At 43.5% G+C, this 23,167-nt stretch overlaps 1 protein-coding gene across 3 annotated transcripts; it reads left to right on the top strand.

Moving 5' to 3' along the window:
• The first annotated feature begins 978 nt into the window (after positions 1-978).
• Positions 979-21,250, top strand: HACD1 (3-hydroxyacyl-CoA dehydratase 1). 3 transcript variants are annotated; one of them, XM_082193236.1, is made up of 7 exons: positions 979-1,405; positions 6,177-6,294; positions 9,711-9,729; positions 9,814-9,899; positions 14,811-14,932; positions 18,220-18,398; positions 19,156-21,250. In XM_082193236.1, exons 1-7 carry the CDS (start codon positions 1,131-1,133, stop codon positions 19,236-19,238), a joined length of 882 nt encoding a protein of 293 aa, XP_082049362.1. In that variant the 5' UTR covers positions 979-1,130; the 3' UTR covers positions 19,239-21,250. The 3 variants fall into 3 exon arrangements, with proteins under 3 accessions (XP_082049362.1, XP_082049363.1, XP_082049361.1); XM_082193237.1 differs by having other exon boundaries at positions 980-1,405; positions 9,817-9,899; XM_082193235.1 differs by having other exon boundaries at positions 983-1,405; positions 9,811-9,899.
• The last annotated feature ends 1,917 nt before the right edge of the window (positions 21,251-23,167 follow it).

Below are 23,167 nucleotides of genomic sequence, written 5' to 3'. Positions count from 1 at the left end.
CATTGTTGAAGGAGCCAGGCAAGTTTCTTGGTGAGTTAATCACCCTAAGTAGTGGTCCTTAGTCTAAGAAAGGTAGTTTCTTTCTACTGGATGGCCAATGGGTGGCTAGTAGTGAGAAGGACAAAAGCCAGAGTTGAGTTGGGCTACAGACAGGCAGAAACCGGAGAGTGAGAGCCATGCCTGATTTCTGCTTGAATCCAAAGCTGTGACTATGGGAGAAGCAAGACCTTCTGGGATATTAATGCTGTGAACCACCACAAGTTGTTGTTGTTGTTGTTTAGTCGTTTAGTCGTGTCCGACTCTTCGTGACCCCATGGACCAAAGCACGCCAGGCACTTCTGTCTTCCACTGCCTCCCGCAGATTGGTCAAACTCATGCTGGTAGCTTCGAGAACACTATCCAACCATCTCGTCCACTGTTGTCCCCTTCTCCTTGTGCCCTCCATCTTTCCCAACATCAGGGTCTTTTCCTGGGAGTCTTCTCTTCTCACGAGGTGGCCAAAGTATTGGAGCCTCAGCTTCACGATCTGTCCTTCCAGTGAGCACTCAGGGCTGATTTCCTTCAGAATGGAGAAGTTTGATCTTCTTGCAGTCCATGGGACTCTCAAGAGTCTCCTCCAGCACCATAATTCAAAAGCATCAATTCTTTGGCGATCAGCCTTCTTTATGGTCCAGCTCTCACTTCCATACATCACTACTGGGAAAACCATAGCTTTTACTATATGGACCTTTGTTGGCAAGGTGATGTCTCTACTTTTTACATCACAAGTTGTATACATGTGTAAATAAACCATATATCCTAAAGACAACACAGTCTCTACTGTCCCTCATTGCAAGGAAACCAAACTCTGGGCGTGCAACAATATGTTTTATTTTTAAAAATAATAAAAAATAAAAAATGTGTATTTCCACCACAATTGTCAAGGATGGTCCTGTGAGAGTGAAAGAGCAACGTGGCGCGGGGAGGGTGCGGACGAGTCCCAGCTTGAGAGGCGAGTCTCGTCATCCTGGCGCACAGAGGCGGCCGGGTCTCTGGTATCCTCCGGAGCCCCTGCGCAGCCGGGAGGGGGCCGGGCGAAGCCTCCGAGCAGCTGTCCAAGCAGCAGCTGCCGCCGGGCTCAGCGAAGACGGATGGGGCGAGCGCCAAAGCCAGCTGCCTGCCTGCCTGCCTGCGCGCCCGACTCCGCCTCCGCCTCGCCTCCGCCTCCTCCGGCCGCCCCCCACGTGTGTCCGTCTGTCTCCGCCTGGCCTCCGGGGAGGGAAAGCATGGCGTCCAGCGAAGAGGACGGCGGAGCCGGCAACGGCTCGCTGGAGGAGAAGGAGAGCGGCAAGGCGGCCGCCCCTCGGCGCCGCGGCTCCGTCACCACCGCCTGGCTCATCTTCTACAACATCACCATGACGGCGGGGTGAGTGAGGGAGGAGAGCGCGCGCCCGGCGGGGCTGGGGCTCTTTGGCCGGCCGCTCTCTCGCTCGCTGGCCCGGGGAGGAGAGAGGGGCAGCCGGGGCGCCCTCCGACCAGGGGGGCGGCGGGCGGCACAGAAGGGCGGAGGCCGCGGGGGGGCGGGCGAAGCTCTGGCTTGCCTGCATTTCCTAATACGGTGCAGCCTTCCAGCGAGGCGAGCACGTCATGCCTCTAACCCGCCGCAGAGGTTAAGTATAGCCCCAGCCCGGAATGCCGGGCGGGGGTGCACGGGGGCGGCGGCGGCGGCGGCGGCTGCATGGGGCAGACTGCTTCCCTCGGCATAATTTACGGCGGTTGCCGCGCAGGGCGCATCCCCGCTCGGCCACTGGCGGCCGCTTGCTTCCCCTGGCGAGCCGCGCTCCCCTCCCCCTCCCGCAGGAGCGCAGGCTGCTGGGCCCTGCGAAGAACACCTGCCCGCCGTGCCAGAAGCTGAGCGGGGACAGACGGCGGGGCACGCCACAAGCCAACCCTCAGCCACCCTCCAAAACGGAAGAGCCGTGCGCCACCTTGAAGTGTGCTGCCCAGCTTTCGACGTGGACTCAAATCAAAGAGCAGAGAGGCGGCAAAGCGCTCTTGTTCCAGGGGCAGCTTCTTCCGGAGCCAACTAGACGTGGCTGCTGCGCTAAGGATTCTGTTGCAACCCCCACCCCACCCCGGCCGTGTTAAATGTAAAGATATATTTGGTACAGTGGTGAAAGGATTGGGACCTTGGAGAGCGAGGTTCAGCCACGAAGCAGCCAGCGCACAGTGCGACCCTGCGTCCCTGTCCCTCAGTCTAACCTAACCTGCCTCACAAAATGGGCCATAAAATGGGAAGGGTGATCTCCTTGGAAGGAAAAGCAGGATATAAATAAGTGGAATAATAAATGCACGGCTTGTCTGGCACTTCCACAAGCCACAAGCCGTGCATATGCTAAACGTGTTTTGCATGAGACTTAATAACACAGGGGTTCACAGTATTCATTTTTTTTCCTACTTGAAAGTGCTCTTCATATACTGTAGTGTGGTCATATACTAAGTGTGGTTTTTCAGTATGTTTGTATTGTGAGGAGTTTCAAAGCATCTGAGTGAATAGGCATTAAAATTGCAAATGTGGCTTAATGTAAGCAAATGTAAAGTGATGCACATAGGGACAAAAATAAACAAATCCTTACTTCGCATCATAATGGATTCTGAACTGGTGGTGACTGACCACCAGAAAAGAGAACTTGGGATGGAGGGTTCTTAGCAAATAGTGTGATGAAAATGTCAGCCCTTTGCAGCTGTGGATAAAGGTGAATTCTGTGTTGCAGATCATTAGGAAAGCAATTGATAGGGGCAGTAGGAAACTACCAATAACATAATACTGCTATACAAATCTGTGATGCAACTACACATGAAATACTTTATGCAGTTCTAATCCCTGCACCTCAGAAACAATAGTTGAACTGGGGAAGGTATGGAAAAGGGTAACCAAAATGACCAATGAAGAAAGGTTACGACCTTTGAAGCTTTTTAAGTTTAGGGGGGAAATGAAAGGCTTGATAGAGGTGTTTAAAATTATGCATGGGATGGGGTCAAATAGACATAGTTTTTCTCTCACTTTCCCATTGGGTCATCCAATGAATCCGAATATTGGAATATTCAGGACAGACAAAAGGAAGTGAAATACCTAGTTAAACTATGGAATTCACTGACTGAGGGTGTAGTGATGGCCACCAACTTAGGTGGCTTTAAAAGGGATTAGACAAATTCATGAGTGATAAGGCTATCACTGACAACTAGTCATGATGGCTAAGGACCAACATCAGTATCCAAGGTAGTATGCCTCTGAAAACCAGTTGCCAAGGGTCACAAGTGGAAGCGGGCTCTTGCGCTCATGTCCTGCTTCTTGGCTTCCTGTAGGCATCTGATGGTCCACTGTGAGACCAGAGTGCTGGATGAGTCTCTCTGGTTGGGGCTCTTCTTTCGTTCTTTTGTAACCAGGAGGACTAGGGGAACATGCTGGTGCCTTTCGCCTGGCACATCTTCAGTGTCTGTAGGAGCTGGTCCATCTGTGCTATGTCAGCTAGTAAGCAACAGCATTCTCAGAAGCGCCTCCCACATGCAGATCACAAGACCAAGAGGGCTGTATATGTGAAATTCCAGCCTGAAGAGGAACTACAGGAGCTACAGAAACCAGGGTAGTTGGTATAGAAGTGCCATAGACATTCATCATTGTAGAACAAGGTGTCTTGTATTTGCATTTTGTTTTGATCATGGACCTTCTGAATGCACACCACAGTCCTGATAAAGAACAGCTGCCTTAGCAGGATGGATCTTGAAATCCTATTGCATGCTTATCATAGGAAAGTTGAATTGGAAGAGTGGCTCTTTGTGTTGGATTGGCCATGGGAATTTGAGCAAACCCTGGCCTCAACATTTTATATTCCAGAACTAGAGTAAAAAGCCCTGATTGGACTTTGGAGTGGGGTTGAGACCATGGTTTCTAGATGTTTCACTAGGAAACCTACATGTGGAATGAATTCTTTTTTTAAATGGTGGCAAATACGATAGCTCTTTTTGGGTGTCCAGGTGAACACGTGTAGGTCTAAAGGGCGGGGGAATTATACTCACAAGCCTCACCCCTCAATGTCCACACATGTTCTAGCTCTGCTTTCAGCATGTGAAGGTCTGAAGGGGGATTTCAAATGTTTTGGGTTGAAGGTGCTTAGAATCCTCATTGGGATCAGGAATTCTGCATAGTCAGGCTTCCCCCTTCCAGGGTGGGTTCTAACCATATTCAACAAAGCACAGGTCAGGAGAGGTGTGGCCAGGGCTGGTACGCACATACATGTTCAGCGCAGACCCAGTACAACCTCCTACATAAGTCTGAGCTCTCACACATTCCTTTGAACACCTAAGGGGTCTTATATCAGCTATGGAAGGAAATTCTAATTCACATTTATATATATTATTACATTTATATCCCACCTTTCATTCAGTAGTGCAAAGCAACATATAATTATCCGACAAACTTGTGACATAGGTGAGCCTAGGGCTTTTTTTCCAGGAGGAACTCACAGGAACTCAGTTCCAGCACCTCTCAGGTGGGCGCCATTGCCATTCTAAGAGAATGAGGGAGGTGTTCATGGTGAGTTCTGGCACCTCTTTTTTCGAGAAGAATAGCACTGGGTGAGGCTAGCGAGCTCTATGGCTGATCTCCCTTTCTGTAGCCCTCCTTTGCGCAGACGCCCTCCATGGTAACCTCTTACATTTTCCTCCTGTGACACATTGCAACAACTAAACACCCTTTTCATCTTCTGTCCAATTATAAAGCCACTGTTCCCTCCTATTCTGCAGCCCCTTTTGTACCCCTGCTTTGTTCTCCACCTCCCTTTTCATGTTTCCTGCTCCCTCCTTTTTGCAGCCGCCTTTGCACCCCCACCCCCCATTTTCACCTTTACTTTCTGTTTTCTCCATCCTGCCTTTTCTCAACTCCCTCCCTCTTGCCTACAGACCCTGCTCCCCGCTATTTCCATGCCTCTTCCTCTCTTCCATTATACAGTCTCCTTTGCACACCCACCCACCATTATGTTACTGTATCTTTCAGATGAATACAATCTTAAGAGCAAGAGGTAGAGATGGAGAAAGTTCAGTTCAGTTGACGGATGCTGTACATATACAGGTGTTTGCTTGGTAATAATTTCTACATTGAATCTGGAACTTCCTGTTGGACAATACATGGTATTGAGTATGAAAGTACTATGGAATATTTGAGGGTTCTTAATCCTTTATCTCCCTCATGTGAGGCAACTGAGGAATGGAAGTTTGAGTACAGCAAAAAGGAAGTGTCACTGAAATAGTCCCCTTTCACTCCTTCACAGCATTGCACATGTCCCTTTTAATTCAATTCACTTCCATCTGCCCCCTCTCCAATTTTGTGTCTCCAGTTTTCTTCCCCCATCACCAAAGCCTTAAAACTCTTCTCTCACACCTCCTTCCCCTACCTATCCCACATTCCTCCAAATGCCGCTTTTACCTCCACTCTGTTCCACCTGCCCTTGCTCCAATTCCTCTTTTCTCTTCTCCCAGTGACCAGAGGTCTAAAACTGTCACACACAGAGACACTCTTTTGCCCACAAGGCATTCTCTTCACCCCTGCATCAAACCATTTACTACAGACATGAGTCCACTCCTTTTTCTTCCTGCCTGCTCCTTCTTCCCCTGCCTCTACTTTCAATCCTTGGGAAACAGCAAATAAAAACAGTGTGATGACAGACCAGTGCAAATATAGTATAGAAAGAAAGAATTTTGCTGAACAGAGTTCTTGAATCCACGCCCCACCCCCATTCTTCTGAGGCACATTGGGGTTCTTATCCTACCACAAACTACGCGGATGAGCCTAAGTATCTGTGAGGATACTTTGGTAATTGTAGCAGTTCTATTAAATGTGGTAAATGTCAGCTGAGGTAGATTAGATTTTGTGTAAAGGGTGCAGTGAGGTAATTTAAGCTCTTAGGGTTTATAGGGGAGCTGCTGTTTCAATGGCAACATATTTTATGTCATTTACTTCAAAATGTGGTAAGCCAAAAAGTTTGGGAGGCCATTCTGCTCCTGCTTTGGAATGGGGTGCTGGACTCCTGCCTCAAAGGCCTGACTGGAAAGTAGCGTTGCTTGGTAGAAGGTCTGGTAAGAAATAAGTTAACTGCGTGAATTCATTATTCCATTAAGAATACTGTTTCTCCTCTTTCTAGGTGGCTGGTTTTGGCTATTGCTATGGTGCGGTTTTACATGGAAAAAGGAACACACAAAGGCTTATACAAAAACATTCAAAAGACACTTAAATTTTTCCAGACTTTTGCTTTGCTTGAGGTAAGTTTTTTAAGCAATGCATTTTTTTTTTAATGGGACAGTGGTGGTCTGGGAATATACTTTCAACGAAACATTGACGGACCCAAAGAAGTTTAGTCTGTTGTCAAGCTAACAGAAGTTCCCATACCTTCAGCCAGAGGGAATGGTTTTCATAAATTAGGCAGCCTAAGTTAACTGTCTCTGGACTGCTGAGTTTGAGGTCAGAAGCTCCATATATGGAGACGGGACCATCCTGGCAGCTACCAGTCCATGTGACATGCTGACTCTAGGCCTGTCTGGAGGTGCTGTTTGTATCAATGGGTGCCTTCTCATGGAGGCTGTATTTTTAGCTCATGGAATATGATTTGTGTGGTTGCAGTGATCCTTTATCTGAGCTGTCATCATTATGCAACTTTATTATTCATTTATTTCACACACACACACCGACACCACTTCTTCCACGACATCTAAGATGGCTTACAATTTTAAGATATTAAAACATGCTCTGATGGCACTCAGTGTGGTTGGCTGCCAGCTAGTATGAACCAGGTCGTACAGATTTATTCTTGACACAAAGCTAGCATACAGATTTGCTAAACATTATTAAACATAATGATTTTTTAAATAATTTAGAGTGACTATGAGCGCTTTGTGAAATAGCTTGCAAACTATGCAGAATTTGGAAGAAAGGCACTTTAACTTGGGCTTTTTGTAAATCACCAGTCTTTTGAGTTTCCCACTGATTTGAAATTGAATTTTAAGTTTCTCACCCTCTTTTCCATATAGTTCACTGGCAGTTATTCATGGAATCCCTGCTGTTTTTCTATATCTGTTGCCTACACTTTGTGTGTGACTGCAGCTCCATGAGTTCCCAAGGTGGTGTTGGAGTTGCCTCCCCATGCTGTGATTCTGTCCCATAGTATGATCCTGGGCATGAATATGTTTTACAGGCCCAATGGTGTGTTCATCAGCTAGCTGAGAGGGAGGGAATTAAAGTGCACCACACAATGGCATTTGTCTCCAATAGGGGTGGGTAGCTACATCCACCTGCACTTCTCCTGACATTATATATGGCATCAGGTGTGGGGCAGTTAATGTGGGGCTTTGCAGGCACCGCTGATTGGCACTGCCTGCAAAGCCCCATGCACAGCACTTCCAAAGTGTCTACTATCAGCTGATTGTTGGTGGTTGGAAAGCACTGCACACAGTTTTTTGCCTGAATGGATTGATTTCAAACTGTGCAGGACAGAAGGAGCCACCTTATATTATTGTGATGAATGATCGGCAGGTGAGTGACACCAGCCACCTGTCAAACATGGCCCTCTGTGTGTGTGTCTACATAAGAATCTTCCCCACTGGCCAGAACCAGTTTTCTTCCTCAGGTGTGCAACATTGTACAGTACAGGCAATGTATGTCATACAGCTTGCATGCATTTGATCTCAGACTTGCTCCAGCCCTCTTGACCTCCGTGGAGTTTGGAGGATGGCAATTTTTTAGGAAACCTCATAGACCCAGATGTGGCCCACCAGCCATTCACTGTTAGTCCCATGTACAATGTTTATTTAGTTGTACCATTATTTTCAGAGACACTCTCTTGTGTTTTTGAAACCATAGAATTTTTATTTTATTTTTTTAAAATATCACTTCCTCATTTGGAAATCCTATTTCCAAAATAGGACACCAAAATAAATAAATAAATAAATAAATAAATAAAATTCTGAAATAGTCCCGCGAGGTTCCATTTTGTCCCTCATGCTATTTAACATCTATAGGAAGCCCCTGTGAGCTGTCATCAGGAGATTTCAGGTGAAGTGTCATCCATATGCAGATGACATCCAGCTCTATCTCTTTTCCATCTGAAGCAGGAGGGGTGAGAGTTGAGGTGTTAGACAGGGGCTTGGAGGCAGTGATGGCTTAGATGTCGGCCAACAAACAGAAGCTGAATCTCGAAAAGGCAGAGGTGTGGTATGTCTAAAGCAGGCTTCCTCAACCTCAGCCCTCCAGATGTTTTTGGCCTACAACTCCCATGACCCCTAGCTAGCAGGATCAGTGGTCAGGGATGATGGGAATTGTAGTCTCAAAACATCTGGAGGGCTGAGATTGAGGAAGCCTGGTCTAAAGTCTTCATAGCCAGGAGGTAGGAAGATGGTCTGCTCTGGACAGGGCTGAACTTCCTTGGAAAGAGCAGGTCTGCAGTTTGGAGATGCTCCTGGATTCAGTACTGTCACTCTCTAGTGGCCTTAGTGGCTTGGGGTGCTTTTTCCCAGCTCTGGCTGGTTTGCCAGATGTGGCGGCGGTTTGAATCCCCACGACGAGGTGAGCTCCCGTTTTTTGGTCCCTGCTCCTGCCAACCTAGCAGTTCAAAAGCATGTCAAAGTGCAAGTAGATAAATAGGTACCGCTCTGGCAGGAAGGTAAATGGTGTTTCTGTGTGCTGCTCTGGTTCGCCAGAAGCGGCTTAGTCATGCTAGCCACATGACCCAGAAGCTGTGCGCTGGCTCCCTCGGCCAGTAAAGCGAGATGAGCACCACAACCCCAGAGTTGATCATGACTGGACCTAACGGTCAGGGGTCCCTTTACCTAATATTGTAATATCCTCTGTGTGGGGCTGCCCTTGAAGAAGAAGCTTCAACTGGTCCAAAATGTGGCAGCCAGATTACTGGCTGGGGATCCATTTAGATCTCACATAACCCCTGCTTTAAAACAGCTGCATTGGTTGCAAGTTTGTTTCCAGGCCTAACTTCCAGACCATTAATTTCAGTGGCTCTATTGAGAATATGACTTGTGTTACATATACAACCCAATTTAAGCAACTTAAGGCAGCAATCAAAAATTGAAATTGAGTTACGAGCCCCTTTAACATTGCAAATGTCGTGAGCTGTTTGGCTTCTGGGTTCTAGTGCCATGGCTGGTCAAGGGGTGCATGGCTGTACACGTAACAGCAGCCAGTTCGCGGTCATAGAAATATATTGAGATAAATAGCAGAACATTGCACAACCCAAATAGTGCAGCTAACAATTCTAGTAATTTTTATTTTATTTTTATGCTCATTGTATTCCAAGCCTTATGCTTTCCAGTGGAGTGGTTGAAACTTTTGCCAGATGTTTTACCTTTCCTGCCCCTACATGTGCAACTTTAAAAATAATAATATTGTTTTGCTGTTTATGAAGTGCCTAGTTTTGCAACAGGGTGGTGGTAATCTCCATGCTGTCATGTGCCCACCTGCCAGTAGAGTCATCTCCTGATGCTCATTTCTCCATGATTGCTGTGAGTCTTCTATAGTTTGCATTTTCCATGTTAAATTCTATCCCAGCCTAGAAGTTCCATTTCTGTGTTTTATTTCTCACATGACTATGATGCTAATAGACTTGTTACGGTTTTGCTTTTGAAATACTCAGTTGTTCATCCTCCCCATCTCTCTCTCTTTAAATTTACAGATAATCCACTGTGCATTTGGTGAGTCATGGTTTCAGTTTCTCAGTTAACTAAACAAAATCCTGCCCTGTGAGACAAAGGTGACCTGTTTCTCTTTTTAAGGAGTAGTGCACACTTCTATGCTTGTGACCGGGGTCCAAGTGAGTTCCAGAATCTTCATGGTGTGGTTTATTACACATAGTGTAAAGCAGGTAAGTGTCGTGAAACTGTTTGTCTCTTCAACTCTGCGGGGTTTTTTGTGTGACAATTCGCAGTCTTCTAAAAGTCAACAGAGATGTGTCTTCAGCAAGGCTGAAGGAACCTTTAGAGGGCTGAGGCTGACTTGTAACAGCACACAGCTCTGCAGGCAAATCTTAAAAGTTCCTCATTTGTGTCTGCCTTACGCTTGGGAGATGAGGACTTAAAGGCCATTGGAGATGGATATCTGAGCTAGGTTGGCCTCCTGCCTGGTTTGCTCTCTCTATGAAACAAGATCAAAGGCTGACACATCTCTTTGGCAACCGATTCACCAAGCTGTTGGGCTGTTCCTGTTTCAGAGAGGACTTAAAATTAGCACATGTTGAATGGACTTAGTGAAAGTAAGCCTTAAGCTAAATGCATGTGAATTAATCTTTCATGCAGGTGTTTTCCTAGTTAGCATTAATGTCATTGTTCTTAGGTATGTGCAGTAAGTGTTTATAACAGGTATAAGGAAAGACTCCTACCATTCCTTTTAAGCTCCCAGGGGAAATTAGCTGAGGCTGGTGAGGTGTATATTACAAAGTTAAATTGGACCAGAGTGATTTTATGTGAAAGCCTAGTGCTTGATGTTAATTACCACTAACTAACATCATACTGATTTCCATTGGGGTAAATGTTAAGGATGTGCTTCCATTGGAAATTTGTGCAGGAATCCTAAGCATTCCTACTAGGAAGGCAAGTCGCACTCATCCAAACTCAGACTTAACTTCTGCTTAGGATTGCCCTGGCATTTTGGCTGGACGATGCCCAATCTTTCACGGAGTGTAGAATGTGCTTTACAATAGTTCATAATTTCAGGCTGTGATAGTTGCTCCACAATTCAATTTTGTTTTGAATATCTTAATGGTTACAACCAAAATTAACCCTGGCTCCCCCCCCCCCATTTCATTTCTGTATTCATTTGCTGTAAAGGGCCCAGCCATTAAATTGTATCACCAGCAGGTGGCAGTTTTGACTATCTGCTTATAGTCATGAACGGCATAATTTCTTCATTCCTTTTTATGTTTGTTTTAAACATGTTTGCAGGTGAGAACTCTTGGGCTGATTATTATTTTTAAAAATTTGTATCCCAAACTGTGTGTGTGCAGTTTGCTCAGAACCACAACAGCTTGTTTTTAAATGATAGAACAGGTTTAACATTCAAATTCATTTTTCTTTATTTTTATGCCTTGGTACAAATGTTTTCCATTATTTCCTAAGATGCCATGTCCGCATTTGAGGAGAAGGAGGAACTAGATTCATGCAGTCATTGGCATATATCAGTACGTTTGGGAAGAGGCCCTGCCTAGTAGGAAGTTCCCCCTAAGTAAAGGTAAAGGTAAAGGGACCCCTGGCCATTAGGTCCAGTCGTGACCGACTCTGGGGTTGCGACACTCATCTCACTTTATTGGCCGAGGGAGCCAGCGTACAGCTTCCGGGCCATGTGGCTAGCATGACTAAGCTGCTTCGGGAGAACCAGAGCAGCGCACGGAAATGCCGTTTACCTTCCCGCTGGAGTGGTACCTATTTATCTACTTGCACTTGACGAGCTTTCAAACTGCTAGGTTGGCAGGAGCAGGGACCGAGCAATGGGAGCTCACCCCGTCACAGGGATTCGAACCGCCGACCTTCTGATTGGCAAGTCCTAGGCTCTGTGGTTTAACCCACAATGCCACCTGCATCCCATCCCCCTAAGTAACAGTCATATAATACATTTACTAGCACAACTGAAAAGCAGCCTTTTGAGATAATTTAAACCTGTGGTGGAGAACCTCTGGGCCACAGACCGAATAAGGTCTGCTGGGACTCAGATGATGGTCCATCAGGCCATCTGGGGCCAACCACGCCAACCCTTCCTTGGTCTCACATCCTATTTGAACTCAAGCCAGGGATGCAAAGGATTCTCCTTTGCAGATGTGACTTGCACTCCAGCAGGGGATGCAAACAAAGAATCTCCCTTTTCAGCCCTTTGCAGCCATCTTGAATTTTGAATCACCTGGTGTCATATGACATCAGGTGACTGACAGGTGGACAACCCAGCCCACCCGTCAGAGTGGTCTGTGGAGGGTGGCCAAGTTCGAGGTATGGCCAGCATCAGAATCTACTTCCGCACTCCTGATCTAAGCTCCTAAGAGGCTGAATTTTAAAGCAAAAATAAACCACGATTAAGGTCTAACATAAAATAAAGAAAGAAAAAAGGTCAGATAAATAATAATAATGTTGCTAGGTATGATGAATAAGCCCCAGTCTGCAACTGATAATTAAAATGAAGGAGGGAAGGTGTTATTCAAACGCAATTAACTTAGATTGCGCTAGGTGTAAAAATGGATTTTTGATTCTACCAAGAGCAACATAAAAGACATGAAACATAAAAGACAGCAATTCTGTTCTGCATCTAGCACTAATCGAAACGCAGGGGTCTCTTGTAGGGCAGAGCACAGAAGATGCTTTTTTGCTCACAGAAGATGCTCACAGAAGATGCTTTTTTGCTCACAGGGAGTTCCCTGTGAGCCTTTTTCCTCATGCAGGAGGGAAACCAGCCAGTCTGTCCAAAATAAGCTGATAACATTGGCATTGTAGAAAGAAGTGTACTGTATCTGCCTTTCTGCATCTTTGCCAGGTTTTTTATTGTGCTAGGATATTGGTCTACATGCTTTATGCTAAGCCATTATTTTTCTGGTGCAGAGAGTTGCGGGATGTGGCTACATATGAGCTTAAGCACAAATGCTTAACTGTAACTGGATTGCTAACAGAACTATTATCAAGCTCATCATCCATATAAACTGTCAGCTCACTCTCTTTTTGTAACAGAATGGATAAAATCCAAAAGATTAGATCCCCACACATAAATGAGCCTTATTACCTGCTGTGGATAAGACATTGCAAAGAATCCTCCCGAAAACCCATGCTCATCAATTTGCTGAGAATGGAAACTCTTTGAACAAGCGCGAAGTTTGATCAGTCAAGGTTTTAAATCAATTTTTGTTAAAGCTGCTCTTTCTTCAGAATTTTAGGTGGGCAACAGCACATTAAAAATAGAAAGCTGTGTATAAACTGTTAAAAAACAACAACACTAGACTGCAATTTTGTGCACACTTACCTGGGAGTAAACCCTTTACTGAACAGAGTAGGACCTGCTGCTGAGTAAGCATGCATAATGCAACACATTTTTTCCTTACATTTTTCTTTTATTTTGTTTTAGGGATTTACAAAGTACAGCCACCTCTTAATCAAGTCTGCATTGCCATTCCTCTTATAAACCAAATTAGTTTGTCCATTTCTGTTAATTCTAAGCATTTCAGAAACCATTCCCATGGAGATAGAACATAATGATATTTCCATTTTCTGGCCTGCACTACTCTGGCTGTGATTAACAAGATTTTCACTAAAGAATCTGTTCTGCAGACACATCATCCTCAATCTTACCAACATTGGAGAAAGACTAAAATTTGCTCCTATCGTCAATGCAATCTGTTGTATAATATGTTTCCAAAACCCATTGGCAAGTTGACATTCCCACCAGTATGTTAGGTGAACATCAATACAAAACATTTGAAGAGCAATAGTAAACACTTGGTGCTACTCCTTGACCTTATGTGGTACTTGAGATGTTCACCTGTCTGAAAACTTCACGATCTTTGGATTTTGTCAAGTAGTTGAGCACGGGTTCCCCTTCTGGTCTTGTAACAAAATCTGTGTTGCTTTATCTTATTTCACAGACACCCACGGAGCTTTTATTAGTTTTCAGTCACTTTAACGAAAAATAAAATTACTTATCTGTAATTCCTCTTCTCAAAGCGCAATAAAAGAGATCCCTGCCCCTCCTTTGCAGAGTTAGAAATTAATCTGTTGTTGCTTGTTTCAACAGCTCTGGGTAGCCTCTGATATCTTGAAGTGGTTGGTAGATGTCTAGAACCTGCAAAGACAGTAGAATGACTTGGTTGTTGACCAAGCTGCAGATGAGCATATAGTCAGCTACAACGCCTAGTTCCTTGCACCATGTTGTACATTTGGAGATCTTACTGCCTAAGTGATCCTCTTGCAGAAATGATTCCAGCCAGCATTCTGGCACTGGGTTCTTTTCGCAGCCTGTAGCCTCCTTTTGGTTGCACAAGACAAAGTGAAATTATCTTAATTTCTTGGAAAATAAAACATGTGGAGAGGAAAAAGCTGCAACGGCCTGTTGAAGAGGACAGGCCTGGCACCAGAGAATGGGAATATTAGGCCTGGAAAGGCCAGGGCCCCAGAACCAGCAGATGGCTTATCATGGGCACAGTGGTACCACCTCTACTCATCCAAGAAGGTCAGATGCAGCCTAAGAGTGTTCTCACTTTGTATGTCCAGCCTCTTTTTCTGATTAGGGTTGCCCAAGGGCCCCCGCCCTCAACTCTTAGATCAAGCACTGTAAAGAGGAGACTATAGAAGGTTTACTATACTAGACGAGGCACGAAGGCCTAAAAGTAGCTGGGTTGAAAACAGATGTGTTTTGTCAGTGATTTAAATCAGGGGTGGGAACCTGTGCCCCTTCAGATGTTGTCAGATTCCATCTTCCATCTGCCCCAGCCACCATGGCCAATGGTTCGGAGTTATCAGAAATGTTGTTCAGCAACATTTGAAGAATAACAGGCCAAAGAAGAATTATTTGGGAAGCTAACTAAAAAGGTTGTGGGGGAAGGGGGAAGAGAACCATGTGCATATGTGAATTTGCTATATTTAGTTACTGCTCTGTTCCATAGGCAATCTCTCAGTTTGGTGCGGGATGTTTAGCATAACATGCATTCTTCTTAAAAACATTGATTTGGGCGTACTGCCTTGCCATTCTGTTGCCAGCTTTCTTTACAATTTAAGGATGCAGAAAATGTTGGTTCTTTATACTTCTACAGATCCAGAATGAGGACAGCGTTATTCTTTTTCTGGTCGTATGGACTGTGACAGAGATTACTCGATATTCCTTCTACACATTCAATATGCTCAACCACTTGCCATACTTCATAAAATGGGCCAGGTGGAGAATGCCTTGCAGTTTAGTCTCTCATTGTTCTGTGCATGCTAATTTTCATGCATGCTGAATCGGCAAGGAAATAAACAGTGTGTGGTTTGTTTTTAAAGCTGAGAAGTTGTGTTTGTACTTTTGGGTCTGCTTTTAATGCAGAGTTTGCTGGTTTTAAAAAATTAACCTGTCCTGTGTTCATGCCATTAATATTTCTAGAGGGTTCTTGTGTGTCATTTGAAAATTGCATATTGAATAAGATAGAAAAAAATGTTTGTTCACAGGTGCTTTGCTTTTGCTTGGATAATATGCTATTTTGGGATTGCCTATAGATAAACAAGGCCTTTTATAAGTGAAAGTGCAAAAGCTTGCAAAATGCAACACCTGTGCGAGTCTTTCTGTTATGTCAATTTGGGGATATAATTCTGCTGGAATTCGATGCAAAAGTAGACTAGGTAAAAGAAATACAAGGGATGCAGTTTGGGGGAAGGCAGCTGCAACCTTAACTGAAAATCTTCCTACCCCAGGGGTGAGGAACCAGTGGCCTTCCAAGTATTGTTAGACCAACTCCCTCCCTGATACATTGGTCATGCGAGCTGGAGAGTTGGAATCTGTTGGCAACTGTGGTTCTAGCCTTTTGCCATGTTGCTGCTGTTGGTCAGTGTGCTTGTATTGTAAACATTGAGCCAAGTATTTTGGGTCAATCATAGACATATTTGCTTGGAAGTAAGGCTTGTGTGTGTGTTCAGTGGGCTTCTCCCTGGTAAATGCATATTATTGGCAGTTTCAGTGGCTGGTGCTGTCGCCATTTTGTTTAACAGCTTGCGTCAACTGAAGCAGACACTTTCAACTGCACTCTGATGATGAGCATGTGGTAGTTTAGAGACCCAGTCATACTCACATACATGGCAAAAGCTTCTGCAATTGCAACACCTGCAGCTCTTTTCTCTCAGGATAGATATTGTTCCTTTTTAAATAAAAAAATACAGCTGGATAAGTGATCAGATTTCACTGATCTAGAGTTCTTTTCTAAACTGAGCATTCAGTTTTATACATGGCATGTTTAATGTTACGCAATGTGTATGCCAAATCATAACAAACTAATGTTAGGACTGTATATTTCTCCTTTTAGCATCATATACTCTTGACCAGCAGTCACTATCCAGTGTCTTGCTGGAGCTCCTTCCCATCACTTGCTACTTTTAAAGTGGAGATGCTAGGGCTTGATCCAGGATTTTCTGCATACAAAGCATGAGCTCCATCACTGAGTTTTGGTATCTCTCCCCCCCTCCCCACCTGCTGAGAAAACACTACAAAGCAAAGCAGACAACCATATTCTGATTCCGCCGCCCCCCTCCATTGTGTATTATCTCTTAAATGAGATTTCAGAATTCAAAGGAACTCATTTAGCACCCTGCCTTTCAGCGCATTAAAAAAAATGTGACAAACTATTATTCTGTACTTCTTTGTAATAGTTTGGGATTTTCTAATCCTCTTGTGTTTGCTGCCAGAGGAGCTTTGCCACTTTGTGCATAGGAGAATATGTGCAGCTTAGCTATATGGAAACTCTCCTTTCATTAATTGGCTTCTGATGTGCCTAGGCAGTATTCTCTTTCTTTCTTTTTGCATGCCGCTAATGTGTTTGGTTCTCTTGTGCACCCCATACAGTCTACTCGAGTTGAGTTCTTTTGAGGGTTTCGGGTTCCCTGGCTGCACCAGTTTTGGTCATGGAATGCACATGGTGCATTTACTTCTGACCCTGGGAGCAAACCATCTTTGCCTTTTCCTGCCTGAGTTCCAGAGGCTGGTTCTTTATGAATGGCTGCATTTGTATGCTTTTACCTTGTGCAAAAAAAACCCCTCTGTCAAAGTATTTATAGCTTTAAGTGTCCGGCATGTAAGGTGACAAATATAAAAAAGATAATATCATGTTTATTAAAGCCAGTACTTTTTTTGGGGGGTGTAAAAAATGAGGTGCAGATACCTGTATATTGATAAAAGTGCCAAAGGTAAAAGTGCTCAAAATTGCTTCCATGGCTAGCAGGAAAAAAGAGGTTCCCGTATTTTGTACCAGTGAATACTTTCCCCACAAAATGCTCTGAATAAAGCAGTTGCGCCTTTCAAGACCAGTGTTTTTTATGGTTCGGAATTGACCATGGGCTCTGCCAAATGTCCATAGTAAAAGGTAAAGGGACCTCTGACCATTAGGTCCAGTCATGGCTTTATTGGCCGAGGGAGCCGGTGTACAGCTTCCGGTTCATGTGGCCAGCATATTTCAAAAGGATAGTTCCCAACGTCATTATTTTTCAGTTATTTTTGAACACAGTTGTACTATTAACTTTAATCAAGCCAGATGAGTGTACTAGGGTAGAATCTAGTTAGCTTTCTTGGGCTCATGGAAGGGCTTTCGATCCCATGGATGCCTTCTCAAGAGGATCTTTTGGCAATTCACCCTTCCCCTTGCATCCCTCAGTGACTTCCAAAAACCAGTCCCAGAGACTTGGGAGACCCTCCAGAACAGGGTGGAAGGTGGCTGGGGGCTTGAAAGATTGCAGGGGGAATAGGCAAAAATCATTTTGCCCCCTTTTCCATTTTGGAGGCATCTACTTGATCAAAAGTTCTTTCGTGAGCACAAGCACACCAGTTGAATCCCACCACTGTATGCTGCTCCTTTGTCCAAACAGCAGCAGCAGTTGTATACACAAGTGCATTGGCTGATATTTCTCTACTTAGGATGTGTGTGTGTTTTAGTATCTTCAGGGTAAATGTTTAAAGTCTGATCTTCGGGGCCAAAGTTTAAATTCAGATCTTGATCGAAAATTTCCATGTTCAATAAATAAAAGTTCTGACTCTGCCAATGAAATGAAATACTAGGCAAATCAGACCATCTTTCCCAATTGCAGACTTAGGTAAACCTGATTGCAAAGGGAGAAATAACAATATATTAATAACCGCCCACCAAGGAATTCTTCATAGGGATTAAAAACTCCATCCCAAAATGGAGTTGTTCCATTGGTCCCTGGCGATTGCTGACAGCCAACACAATTGAGGAAGACAGTAGGGAGACCCATGGCTGCCCACAGTTGACTGAGGTGTGTATTCAGCTGGCTGGCTCATGCACCCGAGTTTATAGCTTTTGAGGAATTTACAGCATTTTGCTCAACCAGAACACATGGGCAGCAAGCATGGTAAGTTCCATTGCATCTAGGGGAGCTTACTCCCAGGTAAGTGTTGTAATCCAAAGCAGAAAATCAGAAAGATAATGGTTGGAGTGATTTGTTTAGTTATATTGTTTCTTCCAGGTACAATTTTTTCATCATCTTATATCCCGTGGGAGTCATCGGTGAGCTTTTAACCATTTATGCTGCCTTACCTTACGTGAAGAGATCGGGGATGTTTTCAGTGAGACTTCCCAACAAGTATAATGTCTCTTTTGACTACTACTATTTCCTTCTCATCGTCATGGCATCCTATGTACCACGTAGGTATCGATAGAAACATTTGTCTTTTAAAAGTGCCATTCAAAAGCTTATCCTATCTTCTTTTATTACTCAGTTACCATACCTTGCATCTTTCCATAACAAAGTAATATGTAATAAACCCAAACCATCCCCATACTTCCAAATTCAATCACGCTAACCACCCTGTGCTTTCTGCCTTCAATGAGTTGCTCAGGATGAAACACAGCTTTGGGCTACATGTTCTTTCGGCTTATTTTCATTGAGAACTGTTCTCTTTACGATTGCTCTTTTTAGAAATTGTTTCCATCATTCTCTGGTGGAGGTTTTAAGACTGCTGCTTTAGGACTTGGCTGATGTATGCATTTAAAAATTATTGCATGATTGTTTGTAAGCTGTCTTGAATCCTTAAAAAAGAAGAAGCTGGGGCATATGGCTGAAATTCAGACTTTGAGTGGGTGGAGCCATTCCTCCACCAAGCCCACCTCCACCCCATGGAGCGATGCCCCAATCCCTCTGTGATTCCCTGTTCTGTCCCTATAAGAAATGCTGTGGTTGGATCCCTGAAACTGGGCATTCCAGGTGTGGGGACAGACTGAGCCAGCCCCATTACCACCTCTGATTTGCCTGGCCCCTCCCTGCCTTGCTTCCTGACCAATGTGAACAGCAAGGCAATGGTGACCCTACTGCAGCCATGGTGGGGGGGTTTGGATGACATAAAATACCCAATTCCGTTTGCTACAGTTACACATCTCTGCTCTTTCTTTTCTTTCCTAATAGTGTTTCCACAACTGTACTTCCACATGCTTCGTCAAAGAAGAAAAGTGCTTCACGGCGAAGTGATTGTAGAAAAGGACGATTAAAAACAAGCCCTTTTAACCACGGTGCTTCTTCAGAGTAACAAACCAAAATCCAGAAAGTGTTGCACGAGTCCAAGTGTGAAATCATGGAACAAAAATAACTAGTGCACAAAACCAACATAGATCATATTATTTAGTAACGCTAATATTTTTCGGACTTCGCTATTTCAAGTCTGCATTAATTTTTGGTACTGTCACCACCCCCACTTGTCAAATTTAGGGTCCTTTTCATATGTTCAAAACACCATGTACTCGGAGGGGGCTCCTTTCTTCTGCGGAAGGGTCCTAGCCATTAGGAGAGCTTTTCAGGGGAATGCAGGAATCCTGTTGGGATCCCTTGGGATCCGGGCCTGTGGCTTCCTTTAAGTGTCATCATAGGCCTATCAGATTTCCCGCCTGTTAATATCTTACAGGGAGAATTAATAAAATGTACCTTTTATCTGCGTACATATAATCAATTAGAAACTTAAGACCATTTCAATGGCTGCAAAAACAAAAACCTGAATGCAAGAAGCATCTCCCTGAAACTGATGCCAAGTGGGCTGTTCACTGTAAATGGAGATGGGAATGAGCTCAGTCTTAAATGCTGCAATATTTATTTATTTTTTAAAGCTCCTGGAAGGCAGTTGTCCTATTTAAAGGAATTCACTACTAGATACCTGCAATATGTTCTACACAAAAAAGATCAGATCTAAAATTCAGCTGTCCAGATAATTTAAGGACAAGGGATATTTTTGTTCATTTTGAGAAATGTTTATGTGCCAAAATACAATCAAAAAGAGAAAAGTGTATGTTTGCCCTCTGCACATTGGCAATCTGTGATACATGAAATTTTGGTTTACTTTGGTTTACATGACTGTTTAGCAGTTTGCTCAGTAGACAGGATCCAAAGAACCGCACAACTAATATACCCATGGGACCTTTGGGCTTTTATTTTTCAAAAGGCAGTCCTCTATGTAATATAGAAAACCAGTTTTGAAGCTGAAGGTTTTCTGCTCAAAAACTGGCGGGGTGGAGTCAAATGATTGCATGTGCGTAATGCAGATCTTTAGATCCCAGCCTTTGTGCCTTATTGTAAAAGAATGTAAAATCATGATAAATAAAGTGCAAGTAAAGGAAATCCAGGGAAAGAAAAACACTGGATATCTCCACCCAGCACCTGCAGTCTAGTCTCACACATCCTGAAATCTGACCCAAGGGTCAGGGGATTCTACAGAGCACCTGACCTTGGGAAGCTGCCAATAGGGGTGTGTGATCCCTTTCTGCTTTCTGCTTGTGCTATAGGATCTTTGGATCCAAGCCGTGATGTGATTAGAGCTTGTGGTGAACTCTTTCTTCAAATATACTTGAGTTTATGTGTCTAGTCCTTTCAAATTGTGTATTAGCAAGGTTTTAGCTGGGGGGAGGGGGGGGTGCAGCTCTTTACTGTACACTTTTTACTGTAAGTGCTTTTCCGGCAATGTAACAATTTTATTTTGGGGGTGGGGCCTCTGCAATTTAAAAAACTCACAAAGGTGCTCTAACCATTTTTCATGTTATGTAAAGCTTTTAAAATATAGCATCACACAAAATCATTCAGCTGTGTTTAGATTAAAGGGTTTCAAGTTGCATCAATTATATTTTTTGCAGTTACTGTTTAAGCCTGATTTTTTTTTTTCCTTTTAAGAACGTCAAACTATTTCTTACAAAATATCCAGGCAGCTCTTTGGTACATGTTTCTGAATTAGTACGGAGAAGAACTATGTGAGAAGATCTACTATTTTTTCAATGGTTAATACGGTTACCTTTTCTAGCATTTCAACTTCTTAATGCCTAAGTATATTATGTGCCTCATCCTGTAATTCTTGCTGGTCTAAATTGGATTTTCTGAAACTGTTCTTTAAGTAGAAATATTTGGTTCTCATGTATGCTGTCGTTAAACCTGAGGATGTTGTCATGCAGTAAACAAGGAAATATTGTAGGTATTTTTTTACCATTTTGTACATCCAATATTAAAATAATACAATTTCTTGCAATCATGATTTCTGATTTTCCACAGAGGAGCCATGTAGTATCCCTGGGTTATATTTTAAGGAAGAAAACATTTTAAGGTGATTTTACTCTGCTAATACTCTGCAAAATGGCGCTTCAAATAAACTATTAAATCCACACCCAAATGTTTTTATAGTTCTGCAGTTTCCAGATGTATAGAACACAAAGGTTTTTCAGTGCAGGACTGATGTGATATTGTCACTAATTTGTTATTAGCTTCAAACATAATAATATTTCTAACACACCACCCACCTGACTGGCTTGCCCCAGCAATTCTGGGCGGCTTCCAACAAAAATACAGGGAAAACAACACTTTGTGTCTCCAGATTGAATAGGAAATTATGAGTTCAATACATCCTAGATAATCTGGAGATAGTTCCATTTACACAGAATGTATTGCTTAATTTTGGCAACAGATCCCACCAAGAAAAGATGATAAATGTAAACAATGTTTGGTTGCATTCACACAATATTATTCTCATAACTATCTCATTGTCTTAGTTCTGAGCACTGAATGTATGTGGGGTTACTCTAGTTATAGAATCCCTTTAGGCTGTGGTTGTTCTCCATCTGTGAGAATCAGGTCCCCAAGTTAAGTGGCAGGGGTGTGAACTTGAATAAAATATGGGGGGGGGGAGATAAGCCCCGACCTGCATAACCGATCACAAGACAGGGTGCGCACACACTGTTTGAATGGCAATACCCATCAACTTTGCCCCCCCCCCGATATTTTATTGGGTGGGGGGCAAAGGGACCTCAGCCCCTAGGAGTTGGCTCCTATGCTAAGTGTCCTGTATTGAGTATATTTTGTGGCTTGATAACAAATGATTTCCCCCTTTTTGTTTTCAGAGGTCTTCTGCTTAGATGTAATCCAATCATTTCATGTAAAGGTATTTCATGCTGTAAACATAACTCAGTCTATAAACTTGAAGTTCACCAAGGTGTATTTCCCCAAATACTGTTGTACAATGTCAGTTCTCAAAATGGGGTGGTTTTTTGGAGAAAAGCAGAAAGACTGAACTTTTAAGCAAGCTAATTTCACAATGTTTACATAGCACCATTTTTGGGATTTGACTTCATACTAGCCTGCAAACTAAAGCATATTTTATCTGGTACTGTGGCTAATTAACTTAACAATTCAGTTAAAATTTGTGCTTCTTGTTAATTTGGATATGTCTGCTTTTACCAAGCATTGACCAAAGGGCACCGGTCGGTTTATGCAGCTGAAGTTTTTCAGAAGGTTATAGCAGTCATTGCATGGATACAAATATTATGTTTCCATAACCAGGATTACTGCACACTCAAGTTCACCTTGAGATCCTAACTGCAATAAATTACAGCACACTTTTTGGCACATATCCATCTTATATCCTTCCTCCAATATCCTTCCCCTTTAAATTCAGATATTACCTTATTTAGCAAATAGATCTTATATTTGTGTAGCCTTTAAAAACACACTCACAAACTTGGAAAGACTGGTTTGCTGCTAAACCTTGTTGATAGCCATTTATTTGTTTACTAACTACCTAGGGACTTACACACGGGTCTGATCCTGCAATGTTCTGCTGCGTGTGTTAAATACCAAGCACATTCCAGTGCTACAGATTTCAGGAGCTCTCGAGAACGATCCCTTCCTCCAGTAGTAACTTTTGCATGTTTGATACAACCTTCACCTAATGGACTATGAATATTTATCTTCCTTTCCTCAAATAAAGCTCTCTTATGTGTTTTGATCTGTAAATTAGTCTTCAACCAGTCATTTTGCTGTGTATGTATCTAAGTCTGTCTCGCTCCCATTCCTGTTTTGTAACTAAACATAGGTCCAAGTCTTTCTCAGCATAATCCTATACATGTCTTGGTTCAGTGAGCTTGCTCTCAGGAATTGAGTAGAGCATTGGAGC

The sequence above is a fragment of the Podarcis vaucheri genome, assembly GCF_965113315.1.
Source record: "Podarcis vaucheri genome assembly, chromosome: 12".
Lineage (NCBI taxonomy): Eukaryota > Metazoa > Chordata > Lepidosauria > Squamata > Lacertidae > Podarcis > Podarcis vaucheri.
This window is presented reverse-complemented; position numbering and strand designations above follow the sequence as displayed.

Excerpts from the sequence above, each read along its gene's own strand:
- HACD1 (XM_082193235.1), top strand. The coding sequence starts at position 1,131 with ATGGGGCGAGCGCCAAAGCCAGCTGCCTGCCTGCCTGCCTGCGCGCCC. Across the intron at positions 9,900-14,810 it reads TTACACATAGTGTAAAGCAG|ATCCAGAATGAGGACAGCGT; the intron begins GTAAGTGTCGTG and ends ATACTTCTACAG. Across the intron at positions 14,933-18,219 it reads TACTTCATAAAATGGGCCAG|GTACAATTTTTTCATCATCT; the intron begins GTGGAGAATGCC and ends TGTTTCTTCCAG.